The sequence below is a fragment of the Mesocricetus auratus genome, unplaced genomic scaffold, assembly GCF_017639785.1.
Source record: "Mesocricetus auratus isolate SY011 unplaced genomic scaffold, BCM_Maur_2.0 Super-Scaffold_100003, whole genome shotgun sequence".
Lineage (NCBI taxonomy): Eukaryota > Metazoa > Chordata > Mammalia > Rodentia > Cricetidae > Mesocricetus > Mesocricetus auratus.
Genome location: NW_024429188.1, coordinates 72968403 through 72984109, shown reverse-complemented (window position 1 = coordinate 72984109; position 15707 = coordinate 72968403). Strand labels below are relative to the sequence as shown.

The 15707-nt window shown below is 40.9% G+C and overlaps 2 protein-coding genes across 7 annotated transcripts in view; both read right to left on the bottom strand.

Annotated features, from left to right (window-relative positions):
• Nucleotides 1–4505, bottom strand: part of Gprasp1 (G protein-coupled receptor associated sorting protein 1) — a 60832-nt gene extending 56327 nt beyond the window's left edge. For all 6 annotated transcript variants that reach the window (XM_040744416.1, XM_040744414.1, XM_040744413.1 and 3 more), the window contains exons 1-2: nt 4444–4505; nt 2919–2996 (exon numbers count right to left, since the gene is read on the bottom strand). The gene's annotated coding sequence lies outside the window, so the exon portion shown is untranslated. The remainder of the gene's footprint in view (nt 1–2918; nt 2997–4443) is intronic.
• Armcx5 (armadillo repeat containing X-linked 5) lies at nt 353–4506 on the bottom strand. The gene is made up of 3 exons (XM_005072477.4): nt 4444–4506; nt 2919–2996; nt 353–2600 (listed from the first exon to the last, which is right to left on the bottom strand). Exon 3 carries the CDS (start codon nt 2350–2352, stop codon nt 652–654), a length of 1701 nt encoding a protein of 566 aa, XP_005072534.1. The 5' UTR covers nt 2353–2600; nt 2919–2996; nt 4444–4506; the 3' UTR covers nt 353–651.
• Between the last annotated feature and the right edge of the window lie 11201 nt (nt 4507–15707).

The window sequence follows — 15707 nt, the reverse complement described above, 5'->3', positions numbered from 1 at the left end:
AGAGTAAGTACATGTTCTTGGACTCAGAGGACATGAAGGCATCTGTGTTCTCCTCCACCTAAGTCTGTCACCACCCGCCTCCCCAGAGCTGTCAGGTTACAGCACCATTCCTCACTTGAAACCCTGCCACCTACAACCTCCAGACAGTCAAAAGCATAGTCCTATCTTACTGGTCCCAGATTGATCTATTGTATTCCCTGAACATGTTGAAACCAAAAGATCTGCCAATTTGTGAACTTGTTTGTTTGTGCCACCCCCACCGGTAACTGGACAGAAAGTGATCATGGCTATCTTTACATTGTTCATCTCTGACTACATTTATTTCAACTGAAGAACCAGGACAATATTTTCATCAGCTTTAGCATGCAACTTTATTAAAAACACGCAAACGGAATACGAAAATACACTCATATCAATATAATGCACAGAAATATAGCTTTTTTAGGACGAATAGGTTCAGTATGGGGTTACATTACAGAAATTCCAAAAATATCTCACCAGCAAGTGTTCAATCTCTCAAGATGACTAGCATCCATAAGATTGCCTCCCTCAACACAGAGAGCATAAGTATCAAATTTATAATTACAATATACATTAGATTTACACTGGAAAGACAGAAATGCTCAAGGCTTTGTGAGAATATACAGCTATTCAGAGTTTGAGTATTAACCGGATAACTTTATCTCTCACATCAGGGTCACTGTGATCTGCCAAGTCTTGGAGTTTCTGGTCAAACTGTTTTGCCTCCTGGAATATGGAAATAAGCTCAGACTTAGTGAACATTTCTTTGGTAAACAGCTTTGCCCTCTTTTTGAATTGGAAATTTATATTCTCAAATATGTTGATGATATGCAGGATATTAGCCTTTGACTCATTCTTGTGAAACAGAGCAATCAGTGACGACAACACTTCAGCACTGATCAGCTCTCTTGTATTGGCTTGGTTTTTTGACAAATACAGAATGACTCTTAAAATCTGAAACTTGATTTTGACACTTCCTTTGCTTAACATCGTAATGAAATAGCGAACATAATTGATAATCACATGGTGATACTCAAATTTCATACTCAGACTCGCTAACAGTTTCAGCTCCTCCACTTGTACCGAGCAGTTCAAAGGACATGAGAGTATGTCCCTACAAACCTTATCCACATGTGCTTCATTGTCTTTTGCTTCTTCAGAAGTGTCAGCGCTGGCACTCACATTTAAAGTTCTACAGTACTTTTCAGCATTCGGGTTATTGACAAAATTTTCAATCATAACAGTAATACCAACATCATGAACGATATCTTGAGTAAATGGGTAAGCAGGGCTGATGCCCATTATCATTGTAGCTATCTGATGAATAAAAGGATCCCTAGTTAACTTAAGTAGGGCAACAAGCTTATCAAACTCTATAGGCTCTAAACTAAAGGTACGCGATTTACAGCGGCAGGCCTTTGGATTGGGTCCATACTTCTCTCTTTCCCGGATTTGATTTTTTATTTCAGCTAGAGTCTGGAAGTAAGGTCCTTCAAAAGGTGGGATCTTGGTCAATGGTCGAATACCCAGAGGAGTTTCAATTAAGGTCGCAACCAGAGTCCAGTTCCCTTCTGGGGGTAAAGATTGCTCACATTCCTCAACTGGGACTAGGACAATAAACCTGCCCCTTGCCCATGCTGCTGCTTTTCTTTTTAAAGTAAAGTCAAATTTGTCTGTGGGTTCGGGTTCTTTCTCAACCTTAGGTGGGGGCTGATAAACTTGAAGAGGTGTTTCTTCTTTAGGCCAGAACCAGGACCCTACACTAGGCTCTTCTCCAGTCCAAAACCAGGAGCACACATATTCTTCATCCTCATCAGTGGTGTTGATGACAATACTAGCCTTGTCCCCAGTCCCGGATCTGACAAGGGTCTCTTTCTTTTTCTCTGGTATGTGCTTCATACTGCCCGTATCACTAGCCTTGGAAGAGTACTTGACAGATGCTTCAATACCAGTGTCAACCCTGATTTCAGACTTGGTTACAGTAATGACCACAGACATAGGCAAGTCATCTGCCTTGGTGTGAGGAACTAACGCAGGCTCTGCCCAGAGCTCTATCTTAGTATGATCCTTGACTCCAGTATTAGTCCTGTCTTTCTTTTTTTTTACTTTCCATGTCACAGTCTCAGGCTCAGTGCGAGTCACTGTTTGTGTCCTGGCCATTGCTTCATCCCTAGCCTCAGCCTGGCTCCCCAATTCTTTTAGTTCTGTTGCAACCACTTTCTTGGTCTGACTCTTAGCTTTTTCTTTAGCATTGGCAAGGCTTTTGCTTCCAGGTTTCAAGGAAGCCCCAGACTCTTCTCTAGCTTTTGCTTTAGTTGTAGAGCCAATCATGGTTCAAGATAAAGGCAAAGCCAAATAATATGCCCCTATCCCAGCCTTGCCTGAAAGATGGTGTTTTCATATAAAGTCCAGTAGTCATTCAGCCCCCTTTGCAACTACAGTTTCTGCCAATTATGTAAACAGCATGCTGAGGAATCTCACTCAAGAAAAAGAAGGATAGCTGTGCTTGGGCGCAGGCCTGTGGAGGGTGGTGGTCTTCAGCCACTCCAAGGCCACCAGATCTGTCACTGAAGTTGGACCTAGGGGTGGAGGAAGGAAATGGGGCTTTAAGTCTCTTCCAGTTTTTTTTTCTCCTCATGCCGATTAGCACAGAGAAATTTAAGTATGGAAATTCAGTGCTCTATGAGAGAGAAGTAAACTCCTTCTTTCATTTCACCCACTGTCTACACCTCCACGTGCTACCAACTGTCTTTCCAGACACTAGTAAGGTCAGGGAAAATAAGAAAGCTAGATGGCCATGAAAGGCTGCAGAATCCTTAGGCTGTTTCCTGACCTGGGACAGAGCCAAACAAATCTTTACTATTCCATCCTCAAGGAGTCCCCACATTCATACAAACCTGCACTGATGTGAAGTAATTTTCTCCTTCTTTTCTTTGCTTCCACTGGCAACAAGTCCTGTAGCAGATCTGGTAGACCTATAGATAAAGAAAACAGAGAAGCTAAGGTCTCGGGATACAGACCTTGGTTCCTAACCTCTATTCTTGCCTTTTCTGATAGTCTGTCTAGCTTTTCCCTTGCTGCCCGATCTTCCTCTCATCCCATTACTCATCTTCAAAACTTTCTCCTCCTCCTTTATGGCCCACCATTTTCCTCTTCAGTGATTGTTCTGGTAATTCCCTAGTGAAAATTAGTTAATAACGAAGTATTAGAGCAGGACAAGGAAGAGGGCATGAAAGCGAGATATTTGCATCCTGTATCTATCTCCCAAGTATACTAAGACTCCTAAGGAAATCCACAGACTAAATAGGTGTCATTGATAACCTAACAAAACAGAAGGATGCAATTTTCTAGTCTCAGTGGTTCTTGGGTCTGTATTTTTACACCAACCTGAGAAACCAAACAAGTTTCTCTTCATTATTTCCTAGTTTCAAGTTGGGTTATTTACAAATTTTCACAGCAGTCAACAGTTATACAAACCTATTAATATGTGTACCAATGGAAATCCACAAATAGGAGAACATCAGCAACGAGTCTATTTTAGAAAACAGCACCTAAGGAATAAACACTTTCTGGATACAGATACTTGCTCAGCAAAGAGTTCTCTGAATTCTTTTCTTTTGCCACCCCTAGATGCCATCCATTCCCAAATCTCCAGTCCTCTGCTATGTCCTTAAAGCCTAAAAATTTCCATGAAGACAACTAAAGCATCCCTGCTTGGTCGTAGTGGTGTCAGTAGGGATGAAATGCCTGACAATAACAGGAAGCTGGGAAAAGAATGACAAGTATCATTTTAATTATCTTACAGGTTTTTATGTAATGGAGGGCATATCTGAAAGGCCAGCAAAGAGATCTAGAAATTACTCTAGATTCCTACCTATTCTTGGAGTTTTCCCACTATACAGAAACCAGGGCAGTTTATCTTGTCTTCTCCCGTTTTTATCTGATGCCATGAAACGTGGAAAATTGCGAACTTGGCAGCACATCTATCTACACAAATAAATGTTTGATAGCCCCAAGGCAAATGAAAACAGCGAGCAAGCTGTGGTTAGTTAATTCACGGTCAGATAAGCAACCAGAACATGAAACAATCTTCGATTCCAAGACGTACATGTCCTCACATTTATAAACTCTTTGTATACTCCCTCCCTGATTCGCAAGGTTCCTCAGACAATTGCCCTCACCAGCAAAGGCAGGCCTGCTTCCTCTAACAAGTACGCCATATCTCCAATGGATGCTGATTACATCCACCTCCCCTCCAAAACGTAGTCGGAAGTGAATGTAGACGGCATTTTATAACCGTCTCCCTCCACCCCCGTCTCCCTCTCTGTTATCAACACCACCTCCTAAAACCAGGTCACACATCCCGCACTAATCTCAGAACCCGCAGTCATAGCCCCAGGCAATGCCTTTCTTCTTACAAACCTGTTCTGCTTGAATCGAGGCCGTTTTCTTAGGTGCGCATCTCCAGAGGTGTCTTGCTTTACATAAAAGGAGGCAGGCAAACGCAATCGGCAGTCAGGAGCAGGGAGCAGAGACAAGGGGGCGACAGGATTTAGGGGCTGGCCGTGCACTTGGGACTCAGGACAAGTTGCTTACTTTAGCAGACGAAGAGCCATGATGAACAAACTACCATCACCTTTTGGCACTCTATTTTCGGCACTCTATCTTTCCTCCAGTTCCTAAGGGTCCTCGGGAACCCTCTAGAAACGACTAAACAGCCGCCTACATCCGCCGGGACGCCTTAGGCGTGGCTACGTCACTTTACGGAAGCCTGCAGGGGGAGGGGCTAGAGTGGTTTAAGAAGATCCGGCTTAGAGAGGTGGAATGATACTACCAGTCATAGATTGCTCCATTTCTCCACTGCGACACTAACGTTTTGGTGCCAAACTAGGGAAAACAGAGCCAAACATCGGGAAGCAGACTATTGCCCAGTGTCTGTATTAGCTTCCTTCTTAGGAGTGCCTCTCACCAACCTCACCATGTCTTTCCGTTGTCTCTCTGTTGCATATCGTTCGTGCGGTTTTCACGCTGTGGCGTCAGGGAAAAAGCTGTGGCTTGCCAGCGCGGAAGGATAGCAAAGAATTCTAGTGTTTATACGTGTGTCATTAAACTCCACAGCCCACCAAAGTGGACTGGTTAGGTACGGGAGGGACCCAAGGTAGAAAATGGAGAGGGGTGCGGAATTTTCAATGCTGAGTCTGGAATAAAAGTTCTAAATTACTCCAACAAATTCTAAACTGTTCCCTTTACAAGAAAAATCCTCTAGTGACGCACCTGTAAATATTGCTTATATAAAATGTATGGTATAGCCAGAGAGCCTAGGGGAAACTCCTCTGCTGCCAGATCGTTATTAGTCTCCCATTTTATTTTTCTTATTGCTATCTTGAATATTTTGTTCTTATTACCTGGCATATTTATTGTTTTGAAATAGTATTATATAACATAAGATAAGGATATAGGAAAAACAATAGTGGAGAAAAATAATTAACTGACTGTGCAGATGAGTTCCCTTCCCCAGAATGACCTCACCACCTAAAGATGCAATGGCCTGGATTTAATCTGGGCACAAGGAAAACTACATTCTTAATGAAGAGAAGGGATACCAAAAGATTTTTGTATCCATGAAGCAACACCAGTTACTGTTGGTTGTATCCATGAAGCAACACCAGTTACTGTTGGTTGTATCCATGAAGCAACACCAGTTACTGTTGGTTGTGTGGATTCCTTGCAAACTTGATCCATCATATTTCTGGCCCCGAAAATCTGTAATTATGTAAACTCTTGAAATTTAATGTTGGGTATAGTGTTTGTATTATCTATTTTAAAATAAATTTGATTAAAATAATTAGAATCAGAAAGTGTTTCAAATGTGTATACCATATGTTCTTAGAAATGCTCCAGCACATCAGTCCTACACAACTCAACCCTAAGCCAAGTTGTTGATCATGGTCTGCTATATGGTGACAGGAATTTTTCCTGTTTTAGGTATGTTTATAATTTTGAAATTGCATTAATAAAAGTAGATGGTTTCCCCTCTATATTTAAAAGACAGGTTTCTGGGATTCCTTTAACTACTCACTCCACAATCTACATTACCAGAAAACCTGATCATGTTATTAGGCAGGAGATTAACTTTTGGAGGGAATGTCTGGCCCATAAGGAATAGGTGGTGATGCTCAGTATAAATAGACCATCTTCAGAACCCAGAAAACAAGATGCAAATCTATGTAGTGTAGGGCCCTAAAAACAGTCCAAAGAAAAAAAAAGAAAGAAAAGACAGTAAGTGGTAGTGGTCAACACTGGATATGTCCATTCAAAGCAGCCTCAGGGATTTATTGGCCATGGAAATATACACAAAGTACCATTACCTTTTCCCATAGTAACACTTTTACATTAAGTTGTCTTTAAATCCCTACATATGTTTGTATCTTCAACAGCAGTTTCTGTCAGTTGTTTTATCCTGGAGAGGATATAGAGAAAGGAACACTTTTCCACTGTTAGAGGAAGTATAAAATGGTTAAGCCACTATGGAAACTGGAAATCAGAGTGGAGGTTTCTCATAAAGCTAAAACCAGAAACACCATACGACTCACCTACACCATTCCTGGGTACATTTGGAAAGAATGTCATATCCCAGTACAGAGATACATATATATGGAGAGAGAGATTTTATCCTGCTATAAAGAAAAATTAAAGTAAGTATGTAATTTTCAGGACAATGGATATAACTGAAAAATATACTGAGTGAGATAACCCAGACCTACAAAGACAAAAACTATATGCCATTTCTCATAGGTAGACCTTAGCTTTGAATTTGTTTATTTAAATCTCTAGAGGCCAGGATACTAGAGAAAGGTCATTATATGAGAAGGGGGAAGAGTTCTTAAATGAAGTATGGGAGAGAATAATGAGGATCCAACAATTTAAATGAGGCTTGGAAGGAGTTAAGAGATAGAGGGGCTAAGGGATGGCTAGCCAAAACTAAAGTTGAATTTTAAAAAAAGCCAAGTAGAGCCAGGCGGAGGTGGTACATACCTTTAATTCCAGCACTCAGGAGGCAGAGGCAGGTGGATCTGAGTTCTCTTACCACATTTTTTGAAAGGTTCAGAATCTTGACTTGGGGGCCTTCTCTACTAATTCAGACAGGCCATCTAGCCAGTATATGTTGTCGTTGCTCAAATTCAAGGACAATAGCTTTTGGGAGCAAGATTTAGCATTATCATTACTATACACGTCCTCATAGACAAAGCTTCCTACAGTCTGTCCCATCCAGCCCTGCACCAAGTATCCCTGGCTCTATGGCCTCACCTCAGGGAAATCCACTTGGATGATCTGTAGGGTGGCAGCCATGCAGCTTCTTCTGTTCAGAAATATATTAAGCCCATTATGCATTAAGTCTTCAGGAAGTGGGGCCAAAGTAATTAGTAGGTAAAGAGAGGTCTGTCTGGACCAGCACCAGTGCAGACTCCTTTTCTGATTACATTGTCTTCCTTCTAGAAGAACTGTGACCTACAATTACTGCCGCCAGTCTTACCTGGGTCAAAGCAAAACTCTGGGAACCCATACCAGGTGGAGGGATGCTCTCTCAGCCTGGACACATGGGGAAGGACCTAGGCCCTTCTGGGGATGATGTGACAGACTCTGAAAATCCCTCATGGGAGCCCTTGCCCTCCCTGGGGAGTGGAGGGGGGGGATGGAGTGGGGGTGAGGGGTTGGGAGGATTGGGGGTGGGGGAGGAGCGGAGGGAGAGGGAACTGAGAGTGACATGTGTAAAAAGTTAAATACAAAAATATGTAAAAAGGACCAATCTTAATTCACTGATAAACAGCTTGCTAAGTAGGACTTCTGTCACTGGTCACTTTTTTTGAAATAAGAGAAAAATTACAGACTTGGAAAGTTGTGCAATCTCAAGGGATACTATATGCAAGACAGCTTGTCTGTATTACTTACTATAGTATTTGAGGGTCATCAAGGCATACTATTTCTGAAAGTTTCCATCATTGTCCTGGAGTTGTGGAAGCAGAAGACTGTTCCCACAATATTCATCATGAAGGCTCTCCTTACTAGAACTTTCTTGGGAAGAACTCACATCTTTCTCGTCTTCTTGGAGAGAGATTTTCTCATCATTTTGTTCTGGAATTGAGAAGAAAGATGCAAGTTTAAGCACACATTGATTAGCTACACTCAACACAGTTTCAAAAAACAATAATTAAAAACAAAGCAACAACAAACCAAATTCAAAGTCAGTGGAAGGGAAACTTTAAAGATTAACGCACAAATGAAAATAAGAATTTTAAAAAGTAATGTAGATAATCAATTTAAATCTACTTGTGGGACTACTAGCTTTTAGGAACCTATTCCCTGTACTCTGTTGCCGTGCCCAGCTTTATTACAATGGTAGGAGCTTGGTCATACCTCAACTTGATTATGCCATGCTTTGTTGGTACCCAGGGAAGGCCTGCTCCTTTCTGAACAGAAACAGAGGATGAGTGGATTGGGAGGGCAGAGGTGAGTCAGGAGGACGGAAGAGAAGGAGATGAGGGAGGGGAAACTGCCATTGGCATGTAAAATAAATGAAAAAATATAATTAATAATAAAAATAAAAGGAGAGGGCATGTGTGATGAAAATAAGAACATCAATTTCAAAGGAGCTGAGTTTTTTTTTAAGATTTATTTATTTATTTATTTATTTATTTATTTATTAGGTATACAACATTCTGGCTGCTTACCAGAAGAGAGCACAAGATCTCATTATAGACAGTTGCTGAACATCGAACTCAGAACCTCTGGAAGAACACCAGTGCTCTTAACCTCCCAATCCATCTCTCCGGCCCCCTGAGTTGGATTTTTAAACGTATATAGCTGATAAATATTTAACTAGCCTAACAAAGAAAAAAGACCTAAGAACTGACAACTAACTATATAAAAAAGAGAAATGAAAAATGAGACATTAGAAATGAAATTCAAATGAGCTTAAGAAAATACTATGATTATATACCCCAAGCTGGAAAACCTAGACGAAAAGGATAAATTTCTGAATACATACAAACTACAAAATTTTTAAATCAAGAAGAAATAGGAAGTATAGTTAGTATAATCAAAAATATTTATGTAAAAATGTTCTGAATCTGGTGGATCACAGCTGAATTCTACAAACCAGTTAAAGAAGAACTGGAACCATTCCAAAAATTGTAACGAAAAGAACTTTTCCAAATTTCCTTTACAAAGCCAGAGTGATCCTTATGACAAACTGAAATAGTTAAAAATTGTTTATTTTGAAATGTGTGTGTGTGTGTGTGTTGCCTGCATGTATACATGTAAACCATGTGCATTCCTATGCCCTTGGAGGCCAGATGCCCTAGAATAGGAATTACAGATGGTTGTGAGCCACCATGTGGGTAGCAAGAACTGAACCAGGTCCTCTGCAAGAGCAGAAGGTGCTCTAAGCCACTAAAGACATTTTCTTTTCTTTGAGGAGTTTTTACTTATACATGATGCTAAGCATGGCTTTGAGATATTTGTTGGTTGCAAACACAATTTTACATAATTTGACAATCATCAATTGTTCTGAAACATTGCCAGCAAGAGTGGAATTGCCTAACCACATATTAGTCATGCAGAGTACAAATCCACAGCCACCTAGAGATGTGTACATTAAATCAGAAGATTTCTTTTGTGTATTGTTTATTCTTCCATCATACATTACATCTGATTGAAGTTTCCCCTCTGTCTACTCCTCCCAGGCCCAAGTCCATGTCCCCTCTCTCCCAGATTCACTCCTCTTCCATCTCTCTTCAAAAAGAAGAGCAGACCTCCCAGGGATATCAACCAAACCTGGCACAAGTTACACTAAGACTAGGTGGCTCACGCCTTTAATCCCAGCACTGGGGAGTCAGAGGTAGGAGGATCTCTGTGAGTTCGAGACCAGCTTGGTCTACAGAGTGAGTTCCAGGACAACCAGGACTGTTACACAGAGAAACCCTGTCTTGAAAAAATAAGAGAAGACTAGGCACATACTCTCATATCAAGCCTGGATGAGGCAACCCAAAATCAGGCAAATGAGTCAGAGACACTCCCACTTCCACAAGAAGACCAAGATACACATCATAATCTCTTTGCAGATCTAATTCAGACCCATACAGCTCCTTAATTGTTTCAGTCTCTGTGAGCACCTATGCGTCCTGCTTAACTACTAAAGATATTTTTTAAAGTAAACCACAGTAGTAACAAGGTTGAGGCAGAATAGTAGATTTGGGGCTAGTCTACAGTACACAGGGAGACCCCATCAAAAGAAGCATAAAAAGGAGGTAGGGAGTAAGGAGAGAAAAAGAAAACAGGGAAGGTTGGAGGAAAGGGAGGCAGGGAGAAAAAGAATCCAAGGATTAAGGGGAAGAGGGAGAGTGAAAAGTGTAGAGTTGTATCCTGATGACAATAGGCAACATTACTCAAATAATATCAAATTGTGTCCGGTGGCACAGCCCTGAAAACCCAGGTACTCAAAAGGTTTAGGAAGAAGGAGCTAAAATTCAAGGCCAGCCTACTTAATAGAATAAGGTTAAGGCCAGTCTGAGCTAAAAACAGTTAAGAGCAGCCAGAGTCACATAGTGGAACCCTGTCTCAAAAAACACCTTCAGCAATGTGGCAGGATACAAGGTAAACTCAAACAAATCAGTGGCCCTAGTATATACAGATGATGAAGTGACTGAGAAAGAAATCAGAGAAACATCACCTTTTACAATAGCCAAAAACAGCATCAAATATCTGGGGATAATGTTAACCAAGGAAGTGAAAGACCTGTATATCAAGAACTTTGTGTCTTTGAAGAAAGAAATCAAAGAAGATACCAGAAAATGGAAAGATCTCCCATGCTCTTGGATTGGTAGGATCAACATAATAGAAATGGCAATCTTGCCAAAAGCAGTCTATAGATTCAATGCAATCCCTATCAAAATTCCATCACAATTCTTCAAGGACCTGGAAAGAACATTAATCAACTTTATATGGAAAAACAAAAGGCCCAGGATAGCCAAAACATCCCTATACAATAAAGGAACTTCAGGAGGCATCACCATACCTGACTTCAAGCTCTATTATAGAGCTATAGTCCTGAAAACAGCTTGGTATTGGCACAAAAATAGGCAGGTAGACCAATGGAACCGAATCGAAAGCCCTAATTTTAACCCACACACCTATGAACACCTGATTTTTGACAAAGAAGCTAAAACTGTACAGTGGAAAAAAGAAAGCATCTTCAACAAATGGTGCTGGCATAACTGGGTACTGGTATGCAGAAGACTGCAGATAGATCCATGTTTATCGCCTTGTACAAAACTTAAGTCCAAATGGATCAAAGATCTCAACATACATCCAGCCACACTGAAACTTTTAGAAGAGAAAGTGGGAGATACTCTTCAACGAGTTGGTACAGGAGACCACTTCCTAAACATAACACCAGTGGCACAGGCACTGAGATCGACAATTAACAAATGGGACCTTCTGAAACTAAAAAGCTTCTGTAAGGCAAAGGACACAGTCAAAAAGACAAAAAGGCAGGCCACAGAATGGGAAAAGATATTCACTAACCCTACATCTGACAGAGGGCTAATCTCCAAAATTTACAAAGAACTCAAGAAACAAGTCTCCAAAACACCAAAGGATCCACTTGAAAGGTGGGGTACAGAGCTAAATAGAGAATTCTCAGTAGAGGAGGCTAAAATGGCCAAGAGACACTTAAGAAAGTGCTCAACATCCTTAGCCATCAGGGAAATGCAAATCAAAACAACTCTGAGATACCATCTTACTCCTGTCAGAATGGCTAGAATCAAAAACACCGAAGACAATTTATGCTGGAGAGGATGTGGAGAGAGAGGAACACTCCTCCACTGCTGGTGGGAATGCCGACTCATACAGCCTCTTTGGAAATCAGTATGGAGATTCCTCAGGAAAATGGGAATTAGTCTACCACTAGACCCAGCAATTCCACTCTTAGGCATTTATCCAAATGAGGCAGGTTCATACAACAAGGACATCTGCTCCACTATGTTCATAGCAGCATTATTTGTAATAGCCAGAACCTGGAAGCAACCTAGATGCCCCTCAACTGAAGAGTGGATAGAGAAAATGTGGTACATTTACACAATGGAGTATTACTCAGCAGAAAAAAACAATGGAATCTTGAAATTTGCAGGGAAATGGATAGCACTGGAAGAAACCATCCTGAGTGAGGTAACCCAGTCGCAAAAAGACAAACATGGTATGTTCTCACTCATATATGGATTCTAGATATGGATCAGGATAGTGCCAGTCTGCACTTCCACAGATAGAGAGTCTGGGAAACAGGAAAGAACCTAAAAGATATGCATATATGCATAGTACCCAAGAGAAGAGGATGGAGACAAGATCCTCTGATGGGGAACACGGCGAGGGGTGGGGGGGAGTGGGACCTGGGAAGAATAGAGGGGGTAAAGAGGAAGGGAGTTGGTCATGGGGGAACAGGAAGTTGAGGGGGTAGGGGTAGAATAGGGGGAAGAGGGAATCATAGGATCGAAGACAGATCAGGCACCAGAGTGACCTCGAGTGATCTAAAGGTATAACATCAATTGGCAAGCTAAGCAATAGTGGAGGGACCACCTCGAATGCCCATTCCTGATAATGAACTTGATGTCTATAACCATCCGGGAGCCTTCATCCTGTGACTGATGGAAGCAGAGGCAAACACACAACTAAGCACTGAACTGAACCCAAGGAACCCAGTGACAGAGAGAGAGGAGTGATGAGCAAATTGGCAAAGAATGGGCTGGCAAAACCAGCAGAGACAGCTGATCTGAACAGGGGAGTGCTCTTGGACCCCAGACCGACAGTGGGGAGGCCAGCATGGGACTGATCTGGACCCCCAAATGTGAGTGTCAGTGAGAAGGCCTGGACAACCTATGGGGCCCTGAGCTGTGGATCAGTGTCTATCCCTGGTATACAAACTGTCTTCATGTGCCTATAGCACAAAGAGAGATGCTCTCTCAGCCTGGACTCTTAGGGGAGTGCCTTGACCCTACCAAGAGTAAAATGACAGACTCTAGATATCCCCTATGTGGAAGGATTTGGCAATAGGGTGGGAGGGAGGGGGGGGGAAGGGGAGTGCGGGAGGAGGGGAGGGAGAGGGAACTGGGATTGACATGTAAAACAAGCTATTTAAAATTAAAATAAAAAATGATAAAAAAAAGATTAAAATTCACCAGTATTCCACTGGTTAAAAATAAAAAAAAATAAATAAATAAATTTTGCGTGCATCAGAAAAAAAACAAAACAAAACACAACAAAACAAAAAATAAAAGAAAGGAAGGAAGGAAGAAAGCAAGAAGTGAAGGGGAAAAGAGAGAGGGAAGTAGATGGGGAAGAAAAGGAGGGAGGAAAGAGAGTGGAGGGGTGGAGGAGAGGGAGGGCAGGGCAGGGGGTCAAGGAAAGTGGTAGGACTGGGGAGGGGTGGAGGAGAGGGAGGGAGGCGGAAAGGAGAGAAGGGCATAAGGAGAAGGAAAGTGTGGAGGGAAGAGGAGGACAGAGGAGATGGAAGAGAAGGAGGGGTGGGGGATGGGAGATGGGGGATGGGAGAACAAACAGATCTGTAACTGTGGGTGGCAAAGACAGAGGGAAACAGAAATGAAATCCAGCAGTTTACAGCAGCATACAATCTTTGTAGGTCTTTCTCCTCCACCAAGGATTTTCACCTTCTGGCCTTAAGTTTCTTATGTGTAAAGTGAGACTTTCAACTGGAACATTTCCTATTCTTCCCTAAGAATTTCTAGTTCCGTTTTGTTTGTTTGTTTGTTTTGTTGTTGGTTTACATTTCCATACAAACACTTCCACACACCCTTATTTGTAACATAGAACCACAACAACTCTCTGAAGTCTAAACATACATATCGAGATAATATATATTAGCAGATCAGGGGTGGGGGAACTACTTTATGACAACGAGTGTGTATTTTCCATACACTGGGTACACCTATCGAAAATGACACAAGTCAGTTGGAACCACCTTAGCTTTGCCAGTTTTCAAGCTTCTTCCACGATGCCACATTTCAGGCACAACAAACCTGTAAATAGTAAATTAGAATTTATTCTCCTTCCCCCGGAAAGAAATGTACCTTTAATCCAACCACTTTCATACCTCCTCCATTGTAACCACTCAGGCTAGGCCACCACTATTTATCTCCTGGATTATATGGCCCTTCCTATTGAAACCCCTGCTTTCCCGCTTGTTCCAGCACTCTCTACTCCTCAATACAGTACGTACAGTGACATGTCTTTCAAAACCACAAGTCAAATCTTACTCAGAAGCTCCAAGGCCATTAGTAAATTTAAAAGCTGTACAATCAAAGTCCGTATTTTCAAAAGTGACAACAGAAAAGAACCTTACTGGTAACATTTGATGAACACAAGAAACGCATTTTGTTTTTATGAAAAATTTAAGAGAAGAAGCAAATATTTACTCTCCCATTCTTGTACAGGCTGTATACAAAAAATGACACAATGTTGGTAAGCGCATGCCATTATAACAATATTTTCTCGTCTTTGATCCTAGTACTTGGGAAGCAGAGGCAGCCAGATCTCCATGAGAGTGAGAGAGTTCAGAACAGCCAGGGTTGTCTCAAAAAGCAAAAACCAAACAAATAAATTTCCTCTAATACATGGAGATATTAAAATAGAATCTGACAAAAATTATTTAAAAATTAATAATGAGAGGATATACAAAACGATAGCAATGCCTGGTAAGAAAAATTCACATCACAAAAGGGAAACAACCAAATATCATGACTTTTTATGGGTACCATTTATGAAATACTTGTACCCCAAACATTAAACTTTAATTTGATTAAGCCTTAGCAGCAATTTGGTATTTACCTTAATCATCCTGGAGATAAAATGAACCAAATGCATGATAGATGATTTAGTATTTTCAAAAACATAGACAGGGAAAAAAGAAGGCAAGAAGGCAGTGATACATGAATATACTAAATGCTGTATGTTTGCATTGTATGGAATGCCTTATGCATATATACATGTGTTTTCAAGATGCAATCATATGGCAAAACATCTGTGAACTGATTTTTCATTTAACAATTTCAAATCACTATTTGTTCAGAAATAATAATTGAATTTTGTCATTTACTAAATTAATATGCTTCCCCTTTAAAGGCATTGTACAAAAAAATTAAAGCTACAATCACTTGCTTACCACAGGAGGAACTAAGAGTTGAGCTTCACTGGGTCAAAAGCTTAGTAAAGAATGAATATTATTAATTGAAAAATATCTATTTCCAAATATTCCAAAATGTCTAAACAAAAATTTCTATACAATGCTACTGAGCACAGGCTCATACACAAGTTCTATATACATTTTTATATATAGTTTATGCAATAATCTTGTGGGTGGTTTTAGGTCAAAACATGAATTTTCCACTTTAAGAGATTTTTTAAATGGCATTTAAAATGAACATTATACTTATTTGCACGGTAAAAGGGAATAAGCTGAGCGGTTTTCTTCACCAGTCAATTCACTAACAACATATTCAAATATGTTGGGATTGGAGAGGTGGCTCGGCAGTTAAAAGCACTGTTTGGTCCTCCAGAGGACCCTGTTCTTGCCAGTACCACATGACATCTCACAAGGGTCTGTAATTCAAGTTCCAGGG

Bases quoted from the DNA above. Each gene is read 5' to 3' on its own strand.
- Armcx5 (XM_005072477.4), bottom strand. From the start codon at position 2,352: ATGATTGGCTCTACAACTAAAGCAAAAGCTAGAGAAGAGTCTGGGGCT.